Here is a 12,171-nt window from a genome sequence, read left to right as displayed (position 1 = left end):
ATAAAAATTGTTCTCAAAATACTTTTGAAAAATTAAATGGTATAACATTATGTGTTTATGTATACTTCTTGTATATTCCAATGTTTGAAATAATATGATTCAGAAAAGTATGGAATAAAAATTCGGTACTTACAACGTATTAACGCCAATCTACACTTAAAATTTTTGCGACAGTTCATAAAATAAAACACTTTATTTAAAATCAAAATAGTTAATTGGATTTCGGTGGAAAATGAGCCGATATAGAGTTTAGCATAAATTCAAAACAATCATATCGCCATATGAACTCTGATGAATAAGATTCCAAATGAAATAACATTTCCAAAACGTACGTTTGCCAAGATAAAGTTTTATGTTGTGGGAATTGGTACATTTTCGTTTTTTCGGTAAAATATTTCCCTCCTGAAAAAATAAAATTGCATCTTGTTTTGTTTTTGGCAAATCCCAAAGACGAATATTCGTAGCACTAAAAATGGCGGCAAAAAAGAATTGTTTTTTTGTTTTTGTTTCGTCAGCATTCTTTATTTTACGTTTCTTAGTTTCTAAATAATGATTTTTATTGAAACTTGAAATTTTTTGATAAAAATTGTTGTCAAAAAACGTTGTTTACAAAATTAAATTTCATAAAATTATGAGGCTTATGTATACTTTTTGTTCATTTTAATTTTTGAACTAATATGATTCTTAAAACTATAGAATGTAAAGTTTAAATGGGCCTTTCATGTTATATCATTACATTTAGTAATACTATTTCTCGGGCATTAGGTTTTAACTCTTATAAGAATATACATATTTTTTTCTGTTAATGTACAAATATTTTTCCGATGTGTTTTGGATATTCCTTCTCTAATAAAAAGAGATACCATTTTGTTTTCGGTTGTACAAGAAAGAAGATCAAGCATTTTTCTTTTTTAAATTTAATAAGCCACATTAAAGAAGGAACGTTGCAATGCTACACGCTACATTAACGACGTCTCCAGAGTAACTGAATGACGGTTCATATGGAAATCGCAGGTAAGCGTCTCATACAACAACGCCCCCTATAGTTCGTTGCGATCGCGAATTATTTTTGTTTTCGTTTTTCACCATTAGAGTTTTGAATTTCGGGGTTGGTTCCCGTTTAAATTCGCCTGAATTTCTGTTTACATTTTCTAGTGCTTGACATCTTTTAGTTAAGAATTCCGTAAATTTTTCCCAACTCGGTAATTCCGAACCCAATTCCATTTCGTATAATTTACGTGAGTCAATATCAATTCTTTGAATAATTATATAAATTAATATTGCTTCGCAAAGAGGGTTCGTTTCTAATTCTAGTTGTTTTAATGATCGCAAATTACTTTCAATTTTATCGAGCATCTGTCTTAAACTAGACGCAGATTCACATTTAACTTTAGAAAAATTAAATATTTCACCAATATGACTCATAATTAGCAACCGTGTATTTTCAAATCGTTTTTTCAATGCTTCGAATAAACTGTTGTACGTATCATTTACCGTAATTAATTGTTTAGCGTTACCCTTAAGTGCCGACTGAAGGTAAAACAATTTTTGTTGTTCTGACAACTGTTTGTTATCGTCAATTAAAGACATAAATTGCGTTTTGAATGACAACCATTCGACATATAAACCTGAAAATTCGGGAAGATTAATTGACGGTAATTTTAGTTTACAGTTACCAGAGGACGAACTATTTTCATTTGAATTAGAATTTGGATTTAAAAGTTTTTGAAAGCTTACCTCGCATGTTTCGAGGTCAATTTGCAGCCCATCTAAACTTTCTTCAAAATCTGGCAAATCCTCATCCGACAAAGTAGAATAGCATTCGCTGCGTAGATCCTCTAACTTTGTTCTAAGTTTATCCAAAGTTGATAATTTTTGAGTGATGTCCGTATTGTCTACAGGTAAATCAGTATTTTGCTGAAGTGCATTTTCAATCCTTGTCAATTGTCCTCGTATATAACCCCGTTTTCGGTTAAATACTGTTATTTGCTCCAAAGCCATTGTTCGTTTCGATTTCGTACTCAATTTCCACAAGCGTTCGGTTTGTCTTCGTGCTCGGCGATGACCACTTTTTGTTTAGTGTTCGTGATATATTGAGCTATTAAGTAGCGGACTGTAACAAACATAAACATTTATTTTGAAACTTAATAACATAAAATTTACAAGATCACATTGAGTGACAGGAGATGTTCTCTGTTCTAGAGTTGAATGGCAACTGAATAATAATGTGTCATATGATATGAGCGCCGCCTCGTGGCAATTCTTAACAGCACTAATCTGGTCCAGATAGTTAAATCAGAAGAGCGGATCATATAATTATTTAATCAAATTAAAAAAATTTGCAAAGAATTGTAAAGCTCTTTTATGCAAAAATAATTTCATGTAAAATATTATTTTTTACGATTATTTATTGTTATTTCTTTTAACAGGGTGCGTTGCGTTATTAAAAAGTGCTTTTTCGTTTTTTAAAAAATGCTTAATTTTCCCTTTTTCAAAATAAGATTATTCCTTTGCCATGTTGATTTTCGCTACGAATTATGCAAAAAAACACAGTTCACATTGTTCTATTCAACTTTTTCTCACTTAATTCAACCCCAATCTATTTCGGCGTATTGTCAGTCCGTAGCATATGAAAACGCTATTCGTTTTGCTTGATTCAAAATTTTATGATTTTTGTTAATAGTCAAAAACAATGCCATAAGTTGTTTTTTTTTTTTACATGATGGTTAAAACCGTCAATTGTCAAAAACTTTCCAACCCTGCCTAATTATGATACTTTTTTAAAGTGAGTTTCTTGAAAAGTGCTAAAAGATGCTTATTTTTTGTTAAATAATTTGGCTATGCACCCTGTTTAAGAATGAGCATTAAGGTTTGAATTGCAGTATATCCAAAATTTAAGCAAAACCCGTGAAATGATTTCTGAATAATGAAATTTAAAAAGTTGTGTTGTAAAATTTTCTTTTCTCAAGAACTAGTTGATTGTTTCGATATAAAATTTTAATTTTTGTCATTTAAATTTACACAAAATGGATACTGTCAAAGATTTGTGTAACGAAAATTTTCTCACTTATTATTTAATTCACTTTTATAAAGTGATAAAAAATAATGATCTCAAAGAAATGTCCCAATAGATGAAAAGAGTTTTAAAAAAAATGCAAATGAAATTTTAATCATAATAGTCAGGCTAAATATGAGATTTTTTTCATGATGGTTTCTTATCAATTGATATAATTGCAGGTTAATTGCATTAAAAAAGATCTGTCAGGAAGACGAATTCGTCCTGATAATGAATTCGGAAGTTTTATTGTCTTATGAGTGAGTTTAACAAATAGATATGGAGCCATACAGCATAGCTGTGCACATCAGTATTTAAGCATGTCAAACACTTCAAAGCCGTTTCACTTTTTGAATTTTAATCATGTTTCTTATATATATATATATATATTTTTTAATATCTCATTTTAATAAAAGTATGAAATTATTATTACTTCAATTATTATAGTCAAAATACTTCTTATTTTCAACACTTATTGTTTCATTCTGTAACATGCTTTTTAGGTGAAAGTGTTGATGATTGTGGTGGTGGCTATAGTGAATCAATTGCTGAAATGTGTGACGAATTACAAAATGGTTCTTTACCATTGTTAATATTGACTCCTAATGGTAGAGATGATTCTGGAACTAACAGAGACTGTTTCTTATTAAATCCTTCAGCAAAATCAGCACTGCATCTTGACATGTTTAAGTTTTTAGGTTTGTAGTTCCCATTTTTCTTCTATTAATATTAAAATAGTAATGATTGTAACTAATTGAACTGTAATTTATATAAATGTGTTTTCTTGTCATAGTTTGATTTCTGAACAATCTATATTGTTTTAGAATTATAGATTGTTCAGAAATCAAACCTTATCTACATTCAATACACTTATAAAATTTATGTATTTGTCTATGTATTTATTTAAAATATTTTTTTTAATTTCAAAGAAAACATCTTGAGTTACCCAAATCATTAAAAATTGGATTGTGTGCGAAATTCCCTAATTTTACAGAAAAAGTTTCGCTGTAAACCTTAATTTTTTTTATTTGAAATTTTCTTCTTTCTTTGATTACACTTATTTGAATTTTAAAATTGGTCTTATAGGAATTAATCATGTTGTTACTGTCCAGTATGTCTTAACCCCTTCCTTCTCGCTCCCGTGAAAATGACGGGGTGAGGTTTCGCCCGCTATTTCTTGCTCCTGTGATATTCCCGGGCTGGAGTGTTCAGTAGTAATGTGCCAATAAGAGTAAAACTAATTCATTTCTTTTGACCGGAAAAATTTTATTTCTCATTTTACACACCAGATGACAGTACCAAGATATTTTTAAAGTAATTGTAGGTAGTTCGTTTATTTTAAGCTAGATGTCAGCACTAATCAAATACGCGTATAAAAAAATCGGCTCTTTTAGGACCGTTTTCTTGAAAATTAACCGATCGTTAAGGGGTTAAAAGGAATTGTGAGAGTGCCTGTAATTTTGTTTCAAATTTGCAGATTTTATTAATGACAACTAAAAAGTACCTGATATTGCATTCAATCTTCTTACTTCCTAACAATTCAAGCCAGTTTCTTCCTGTGTTATTATTCACCACGAGAAAACATACAATTTTTTGAATCTCTTAAACTTTAAGGATGTTTTTAAAAGCTTTTTTTGGCAAAGAAAGCTGTAACTGCCTTAAATTCTGTGCAAAGCTTCAATTTTAAGCTACACATATTTTCGTTTTGAGTAGAATAGATGGATTTTAAAAATATTTTACAAATGTTTCGCAATAATTTACAAATATTTTAAATACACAAAGAATGATTAAACCTTTTTTAAAGAAATCCCCAGTTTGGCATGATTGTTTCCATCTAGGCATAAAATCAGTGATTAATTTTTCCTAATTTTAAGAGATCAAAGAATACTGATAACAAGACAGATGGGAAAAACTTAACTGACATATATAGCCATTAAAAACTCGTAGCATTTATATAAATTATGTTATCCCCTAAAATGCCTTAATGACAACAGAGATTTTGAAGAACAACCTCAAGGAAAATTAAATCATTTTATATAGTTAGACAATAAAAAATTTGTATACTTAAAGAAAAATTCCCGACTAAATTTACGTAGGTATTTGAATTTTTGAAGCTTATTGCTTTTTTTAAATTTATTTTTAAATTATTTAATACTGTTTAATACTATAGATAGCATTTCATTTTCTCTAAAACATTTTTTTTTCTGTTGGCATAATTTTTACCTTTATTCTTTTAGGCATGCTTATGGGCATTGCCATGAGAACAGGAAGTCCCTTAAGTTTAAATTTGGCTGAACCAGTATGGAAGCAACTGACTGGGATGTCACTCACTTCATCTGATTTAACAGAAATAGACAGAGATTATGTTTCAGGTGAGCTTTATAGACGTGGATATTAACCTTTTAATTGTCATGCCCTAATTAATCTATCGGCATAGCACTGGTGTTCCAAAATGTCACACTCCAGTATTTGGCGTAATTTTTTTTAGTGCATCGTACTGTTATACCTGAATATATATTCATTAATTGTTTTGAAATCTGTATTCCAACCATCAAATTTTTGGGCGCTCTCTAGCTCTGTTACCAATTAGTTTATGTTTAAAAATATTATGTGTGAGCTCATTTTATCTAAATGGCAAATGTGCCCTGCCATCTCATTCTGTTTAAGTTTATAAATTTTATTACAATGTCCTTATAAATTTCGGTATTTGTTCTACTTCTATAGAAATTGCCCTCTGAAAACAAATGTGAATCTGCGATCTCTGAGAAAAACCAAAAATATGCCAACCATTCATGGCAGAATTAATTCTACCAAAAATGTTTTGCATATTTACAACAATATACATTAAATACTGTAATATTCTGAATGTTATTGATACTGATTATTATCAAATGCAGTCTCGACAACATTTATGTATGTAAATATTGAAGGATACAAAAATAACGTCAATTAATTCATTTTGAAAACTCAAGTTATAAATCATAAAATATCAATATTTCTAGATGATGTTAAAATTCCAATAACACCCAGCACTATTGCTGATAGTTCCCTGATGTAAATTTTATTTTATTAAAATATATTGTATTTTAGTTATTTTTTTCTTATTTTATATTATATAATTATGGATTTCTAGGACTGTTCAGTGTTCATTACATGGATCCATCAAGTCTGAGGAAGTTTGATTTGCCATTCAACACTCACAGTGCCAGTGGGGAAGAGATATTCCTAAGCTCCAAATACTCCTTTGTTACTCCTGAAAATCACGTGGAATACATTAAATTGTCTCTCAGTTACAGGTAGTTATTTATCCTCAGATTGAATCAGTTCTATATAATTGCTGCATTCTAAATTTCAACCTTCAGACTGTAACATTTTATTTTATTTTTAAAATATAAAGTCCCATATCTGGACGTTTATTTACATAACACTTTTAAACAATCAAACTAAACAAATCTCTCCCACTCCCCCACCAAAAAAAATCAATTTTTATCAATTATTTATTATTATTGCATTCGCAATCTGTACCAAAAGCTTATGTATAAAAAACCTTTTGTATTTCTCCTTGATGTGCTTAGAATAACTAAACATTTATGCTGCTTTAATGAGCATACTTAGAGTTGTTGAAAAGACAAGAGCAGTTAAAAGAAAACAAATTTCAGTAAAAAGTATAAACTGTGAATATCAATAAGGTTTAATATTAATAATGTTAGAAACACCTGTAGGTAGTTTTTTTTTTAAATTATAAATGTTTTCATTAAAAAATCTACTCAGTTCTCTTCCTTGTTTTATAACATTATTAATTCTTCCGATCAAAGGAAAAAATTTGTCTTTATTCTCGAAGTCGGCTTACTTTTTCATCTTTTACACATAATTTATTAGTGACATTTCTTTGCACGCACTAAATATTTTTCAGCTAATACAATGTGATTTAATTAAGAAAAAAAAATTATTATTACATAAAAACGTATATTAATTATCTTTTTCTTTTGACTGAATAATGTTCTCTGTTTACCTTAAAAACCTATTATTCGGAAAAACCTAAATATTTGCCTTAGTCGTGACAATTCTGGATATTGGACTCACAATTTTATTTTATAACCACCATTGAACAGCCGACCCGATTCTGCTCTTACGGCTACCAATATTCAACTCCATAGCCTTGTAATTTTAAACCCATTCCAGAAGACAAGGGAACTCCTGGATCAAGTATTGGGAGAAATTTTGCTTTCGTGGAGGACTTTTAGATGGAACTAACTCGCATTTGCATACATGCAGAGGTAAAACTTCTGCTGTTAGCCTGACGGCAAGGGGACTCTAACCTATGATCTGTCTACCACTGAGGATATTTTATGAGGATATGCTTGGAACTCTACATTGTAGTATTAAGGCTACTCTAATAGGTTATTGGTGGCGATCTCTGATTCATCTTTAGTGCTAAACTGAAGACAATACTGGTTCATGTCTGAACAATTTAGATTAGAGATTATATAGTATTAGTTTGGTTTTTATACAGTGCTCGCCAACTTCCCAACCATGTGCACGTACGTTTCCAGCTGTTAAACCACCAGGAACATCAGATTGGATTTTGGACCACTAAGACATGATCATAGAAAATGCAATGCTATCAAACTTCCATGAGAAATCAAACACTTACTCAAGCCATTGTAGGTGAAGATTCTACCACCATATATTTTTTTTTTCATAACGGCAGGTGCTGAACTTTTCCTTCTTCACCTTGGAAGATGCCGCAAGTGTTGCTCATTTAACGTTACCCAGTGGGCACCTGTGAACCTAAGTCACGGAGGCGAGCAACATTACTCACGCCACACTGCCACAAATACCCATTCATAGGGTGGGCCACATGCACACATCACACACAACAGGTGACAACACATAGAGAGAAACATCCATGCCATGCCCAGAGCGGGATTCGGACCCGCAGCCATTGGCTTCGCAGTCAGGCACGCTAACCGCTCGGCCACCTGGCCGGCTATACAGTATTCTTCTCTGCGTAGAAAAACCATTTTTTTTTTGTGTTGGATTATGAAACAGTGTATAAAAAAGAACCCAGAGAGAGACACTACAAGAAGAATGCATATCTTGTAAGGTCATTGGGAAAAAAAAAATTTTTTTTTTGTAGCAACATTTATGTTTTAATATCTTCATCTGTAAAATGTTTCACAGTGTCTCTACAAGCTGGCAAATATGTTAATTATAACATCTGTGTTTTTCAAGTATATATATACTGCTTTTTTTTTAAGGAAAAAGAAACTTATACATTTAAAATTTTGACATGAGAAACGAAACACTAATTTTAAATAACTATTCTTATGATGCTCATAAATAATTGCATTATCTATAAATATTATGTTAGCTTAGTTTCTTTTAGAACCCATTTAATTAAAAACTATATTTTTTAGACATGAGGAATAGTTTATATTTATAATAAGACTAATGAGCTTAGTATTTTTCGACATGTTTATGTTTATAATAAAACCGATTAGCTTAGTATTTTTTTTTAGACATGAGGAATAATTTATCTTTATAATAAGACTTATTTGCTTAATATTTTTCTATATGAAGAATAGTTTATGTTTATACTGAGAGTAATTAACTTAGTACAACCAAATTATAAAATTATTTTTTGTTTTAACTAGGATTCATGAATTTGATGAGCAAATAGCAGCTGTACGTGAAGGAATGTCAAAAGTCATACCGGTTCCTCTACTTTCGTTGTTTACTGGTGCTGAGTTACAAACTATGGTAAATTATTTTTATTATTATATTTCCTTTCATGAATGTCATTTTATGCTTGTTATTTTCTTAATTTAAAGAAAAGTAATTATCATATTGCTTTGTAATAATTTTCTATGCATACTTAAAAATATATTTTAATAATATTATTATTTTAAATAACTATATTTTGAAACCTAGAAAATGATTTTATGATCTGATGGGTAATAAACACATAGCTCAAAAAGTATCATTTTTAATAAAATTGATTTGCATTCCTATTATTATAGACTGTTATTTTTCTCCAGTAACAAATTTATTTAAATAAAAACTAGATTTATTTAAATAAAAACTAGAAACTGATTCGAAATTCTGGTGGGTAATGAATACATAGTTTTAAAGTATCATTTTTAATAAAATTGATTTAGAATCCTATTATTATGGGCTATCGTTTAATTTATTTAAGTTAAAACTAGATTTTGAAACCCCTAGAAAATTTACAATCCTATTTTTATGGGCTATTATTTTTTAACAATAACTAAGTTATGCCAAATTATAAAGTTAATTTCAACATTAAGAAGTTATCCTCCACTTAGGTGAGTTTGAGTAAATTATCTTTAAAATTTATAAAAGAGGAATGTATCACACTCCAGGTATCTATGTATTATCTGTATTGACAAATTAAAATAATCGAAGTTATAAAAGTCTAAGAAATCTTGTTAGAAAAATTGTATCCAATACTACAAAAAATATTGATGCACATCTTCAAAACATAGCATATTTCACTTAAAATTTATATTGTATATGAATCAACAGTTTTCAATGAAAAGTTTTTAACTTCTAAGATTATCTTTTTGAAAGCTTTAAACTCTTAAGTATAATTTTCAAATAAAGAATTTCTGAAGATTATTGTACTTTTGTTGACTGAAATTTCTTTTTTATATTTCCACAGGTTTGTGGGAGTCCAGAAATTCCTATCCAATTGTTAAAAGCTGTTGTGACTTATAAAGGGGTAGAACCGGATGCCCCCTTAATCCAAGCGTTTTGGGAAGTCATGGAGGAATTTAGTACCGCTGAAAGATCTCTATTTTTACGCTTCGTCTGGGGTCGAACAAGATTGCCCAGAACCATTGCAGATTTTAGAGGCAGAGACTTTGTTCTTCAGGTAATAAAATAGCCTCTTCTTAACACCTCGAATTATAAACAGTTTTATTTTGTTCACCTATATATATAAAAAAAAATTACAATTGTTATTGGTGTCAGAGGATAAAATATAGGTTATATTTTCAAGTTGAAAATCGCAGGATGTGTACCAGTGTTGTAGTGTTTAACATAATTATGCCATTGTGCAACCTTCCACAAAATTTTTGAAGATGAAAGTAGATAAAATTTCACTAAGTTTTTATTTTTAAGTGAAAAATTTCATGTGAGTCAGTGATAAGCGGCATTTGTAATATTTTTTTAACCACTTTTGTATTTTTTCATAGTTAATAAAAACATTGAAAATGCAGCTTATCAAAGGCTCACTCTAAACCTTTCGCTTAAAAATAGAAACTCGAGTAATTTTATGTACTCTTGGCTACAAAAATTCAAATGAAATACATAAACCTAATTTAATGTGCAATTTGTGGTCTATTAATGCCTTTTATTAGCAATGCATGATGATGAGTTAATAGAACAGGACAAAGTATAAAGTTTTTATATGCTACAAAACTTGGGGAGGGGGATTTTATTTATAAACAGAAAAAGTAGAAAATGAATTTTAAAAAAAGTAGCAATAACTGGGTACTTGTTCTACATATTATTTCTTTTTTTCGTCACTAACACTAAATTCTAATATGTTATTAGTTTTAGTAGCTACAAATTAGCAGCAGAAAATCTATTTATTTAAGAAAATGAATTATAATAGAATTAAAAAAGAACCAAAGTAATTAAGCTTAACTGCTCCAGTTAGAGGGGAATGGGAAATGTCTAGGAAGTGGTAAAATAATAGATATAAAATTTTTGAGCATGTTGGTTGATTCTAGAAGTACATTTTAAGGCTTCACCACATGATTGCTGCATTAATTGGGTATTTTTATATGTATATTTCAGATAAGTTAAATAGTGGTAGGCAAAATTTCCCAAAATCAAATTTATTAAATATTAAAACATAAACTTTAACTACCACAAAAAAAGTTTTACCCATAGATACGAGCAAAGTGGCATCCCTGTTAGGCTGATTCCAATTAGCAGTACGATTAAAATTAGATTTTAATTCAGGTTTAAGCCTAGTTTTAGCAAATACAGAGATGCCAGCTGCTCCGGACATGCCAAAATAATTTTTAAAAAAACAATAGATAACTACAAAGTAAATTTTTCAAATATTTGACTATTTTTGCTTGCTTTCTAAAAGGTACAGCATGACAAAAGTTCTATAAAGTGGTGGATTTTATAAGCCTACGAATTGTTTAGAAATAGTGGTGGATAAAAATCTACTAAATTAAATTTATTAAACCAAGAATCACAATTGATAAACTACCACTTTAAAATATATATTTGCAGTCCAGAGCAAGTTGGAATCTCTGCAAATAAATGAAAATAATTTAGTTTTATATTTAAACTGAACTATTTTTTATATATAGTTCTTTTTTGTCTAAATGTTGTTTGTTATTAGTAATTAATTGGCCAATTGTTTTTAGGTCTTGGACAAATATAATCCTCCAGACTATTTCCTACCAGAGAGCTACACCTGCTTCTTTTTACTGAAGATGCCTCGTTACTCTTGCAAAGCGGTTCTGAGAGAAAAATTGAAATACGCCATTCACTTCTGCAGGTCCATCGACACAGACGACTACGCTAGAGTGGTCATGAACCCTTCTAACGCAGAATATTTCCAACCCGGTCCTTACGAGAATTTAACTGACACAGACGACGATATTGAATCTGGATCAGATGACCAGATTGGTGACTCGATTTCATTCGCTTCCCAATAAAAATGTTAAAATACAGACAAAAGGAATGAAACCTGTGATATTTGTACAGTCATATTCATTTGTTACATACTTGGATCAATCATTAAGGAATTTTTTTATATCATTGTTTTCTTCCCCCTCATATTTGACTCGCTGTTTTATCTTTAAATTAAAATAAATTGTTCCATCTTGACTAATGATGTTTTTATTTATGTCTTATTAGCTCATTATTAAAATAGAATAGAACCTAGATTGATCATTTTTCATGTTAAGCATTGGATACATGTTCTCATACATTGCAAAACATAGGAAACATTCAAATTGAAACAGGCTCCACCCCATTAGATGTGTTACTTATCAGGATCTCTCATTATACTAAAATGGTCTGTCACACTATTAAAATATAAATTTATTATATCTATAGTGTTT

At 29.7% G+C, this 12,171-nt stretch overlaps 1 protein-coding gene across 1 annotated transcript in view; it reads left to right on the top strand.

The window, feature by feature from the left end:
• Nucleotides 1–11,935, top strand: part of HERC2 (E3 ubiquitin-protein ligase HERC2) — a 144,796-nt gene extending 132,861 nt beyond the window's left edge. Inside the window, exons 77-82 of the mRNA XM_087158997.1 lie at nucleotides 3,559–3,753; nucleotides 5,293–5,427; nucleotides 6,189–6,351; nucleotides 8,713–8,818; nucleotides 9,741–9,953; nucleotides 11,470–11,935. Of these exons, the coding sequence (XP_087015123.1) occupies nucleotides 3,559–3,753; nucleotides 5,293–5,427; nucleotides 6,189–6,351; nucleotides 8,713–8,818; nucleotides 9,741–9,953; nucleotides 11,470–11,763 (1,106 nt within the window). The 3' untranslated portion in view covers nucleotides 11,764–11,935. The remainder of the gene's footprint in view (nucleotides 1–3,558; nucleotides 3,754–5,292; nucleotides 5,428–6,188; nucleotides 6,352–8,712; nucleotides 8,819–9,740; nucleotides 9,954–11,469) is intronic.
• The last annotated feature ends 236 nt before the right edge of the window (nucleotides 11,936–12,171 follow it).

Source organism: Parasteatoda tepidariorum, chromosome 3 (genome assembly GCF_982258835.1).
Source record: "Parasteatoda tepidariorum strain Cologne lab strain chromosome 3, Ptep-v5.0, whole genome shotgun sequence".
Lineage (NCBI taxonomy): Eukaryota > Metazoa > Arthropoda > Arachnida > Araneae > Theridiidae > Parasteatoda > Parasteatoda tepidariorum.
This window is presented reverse-complemented; position numbering and strand designations above follow the sequence as displayed.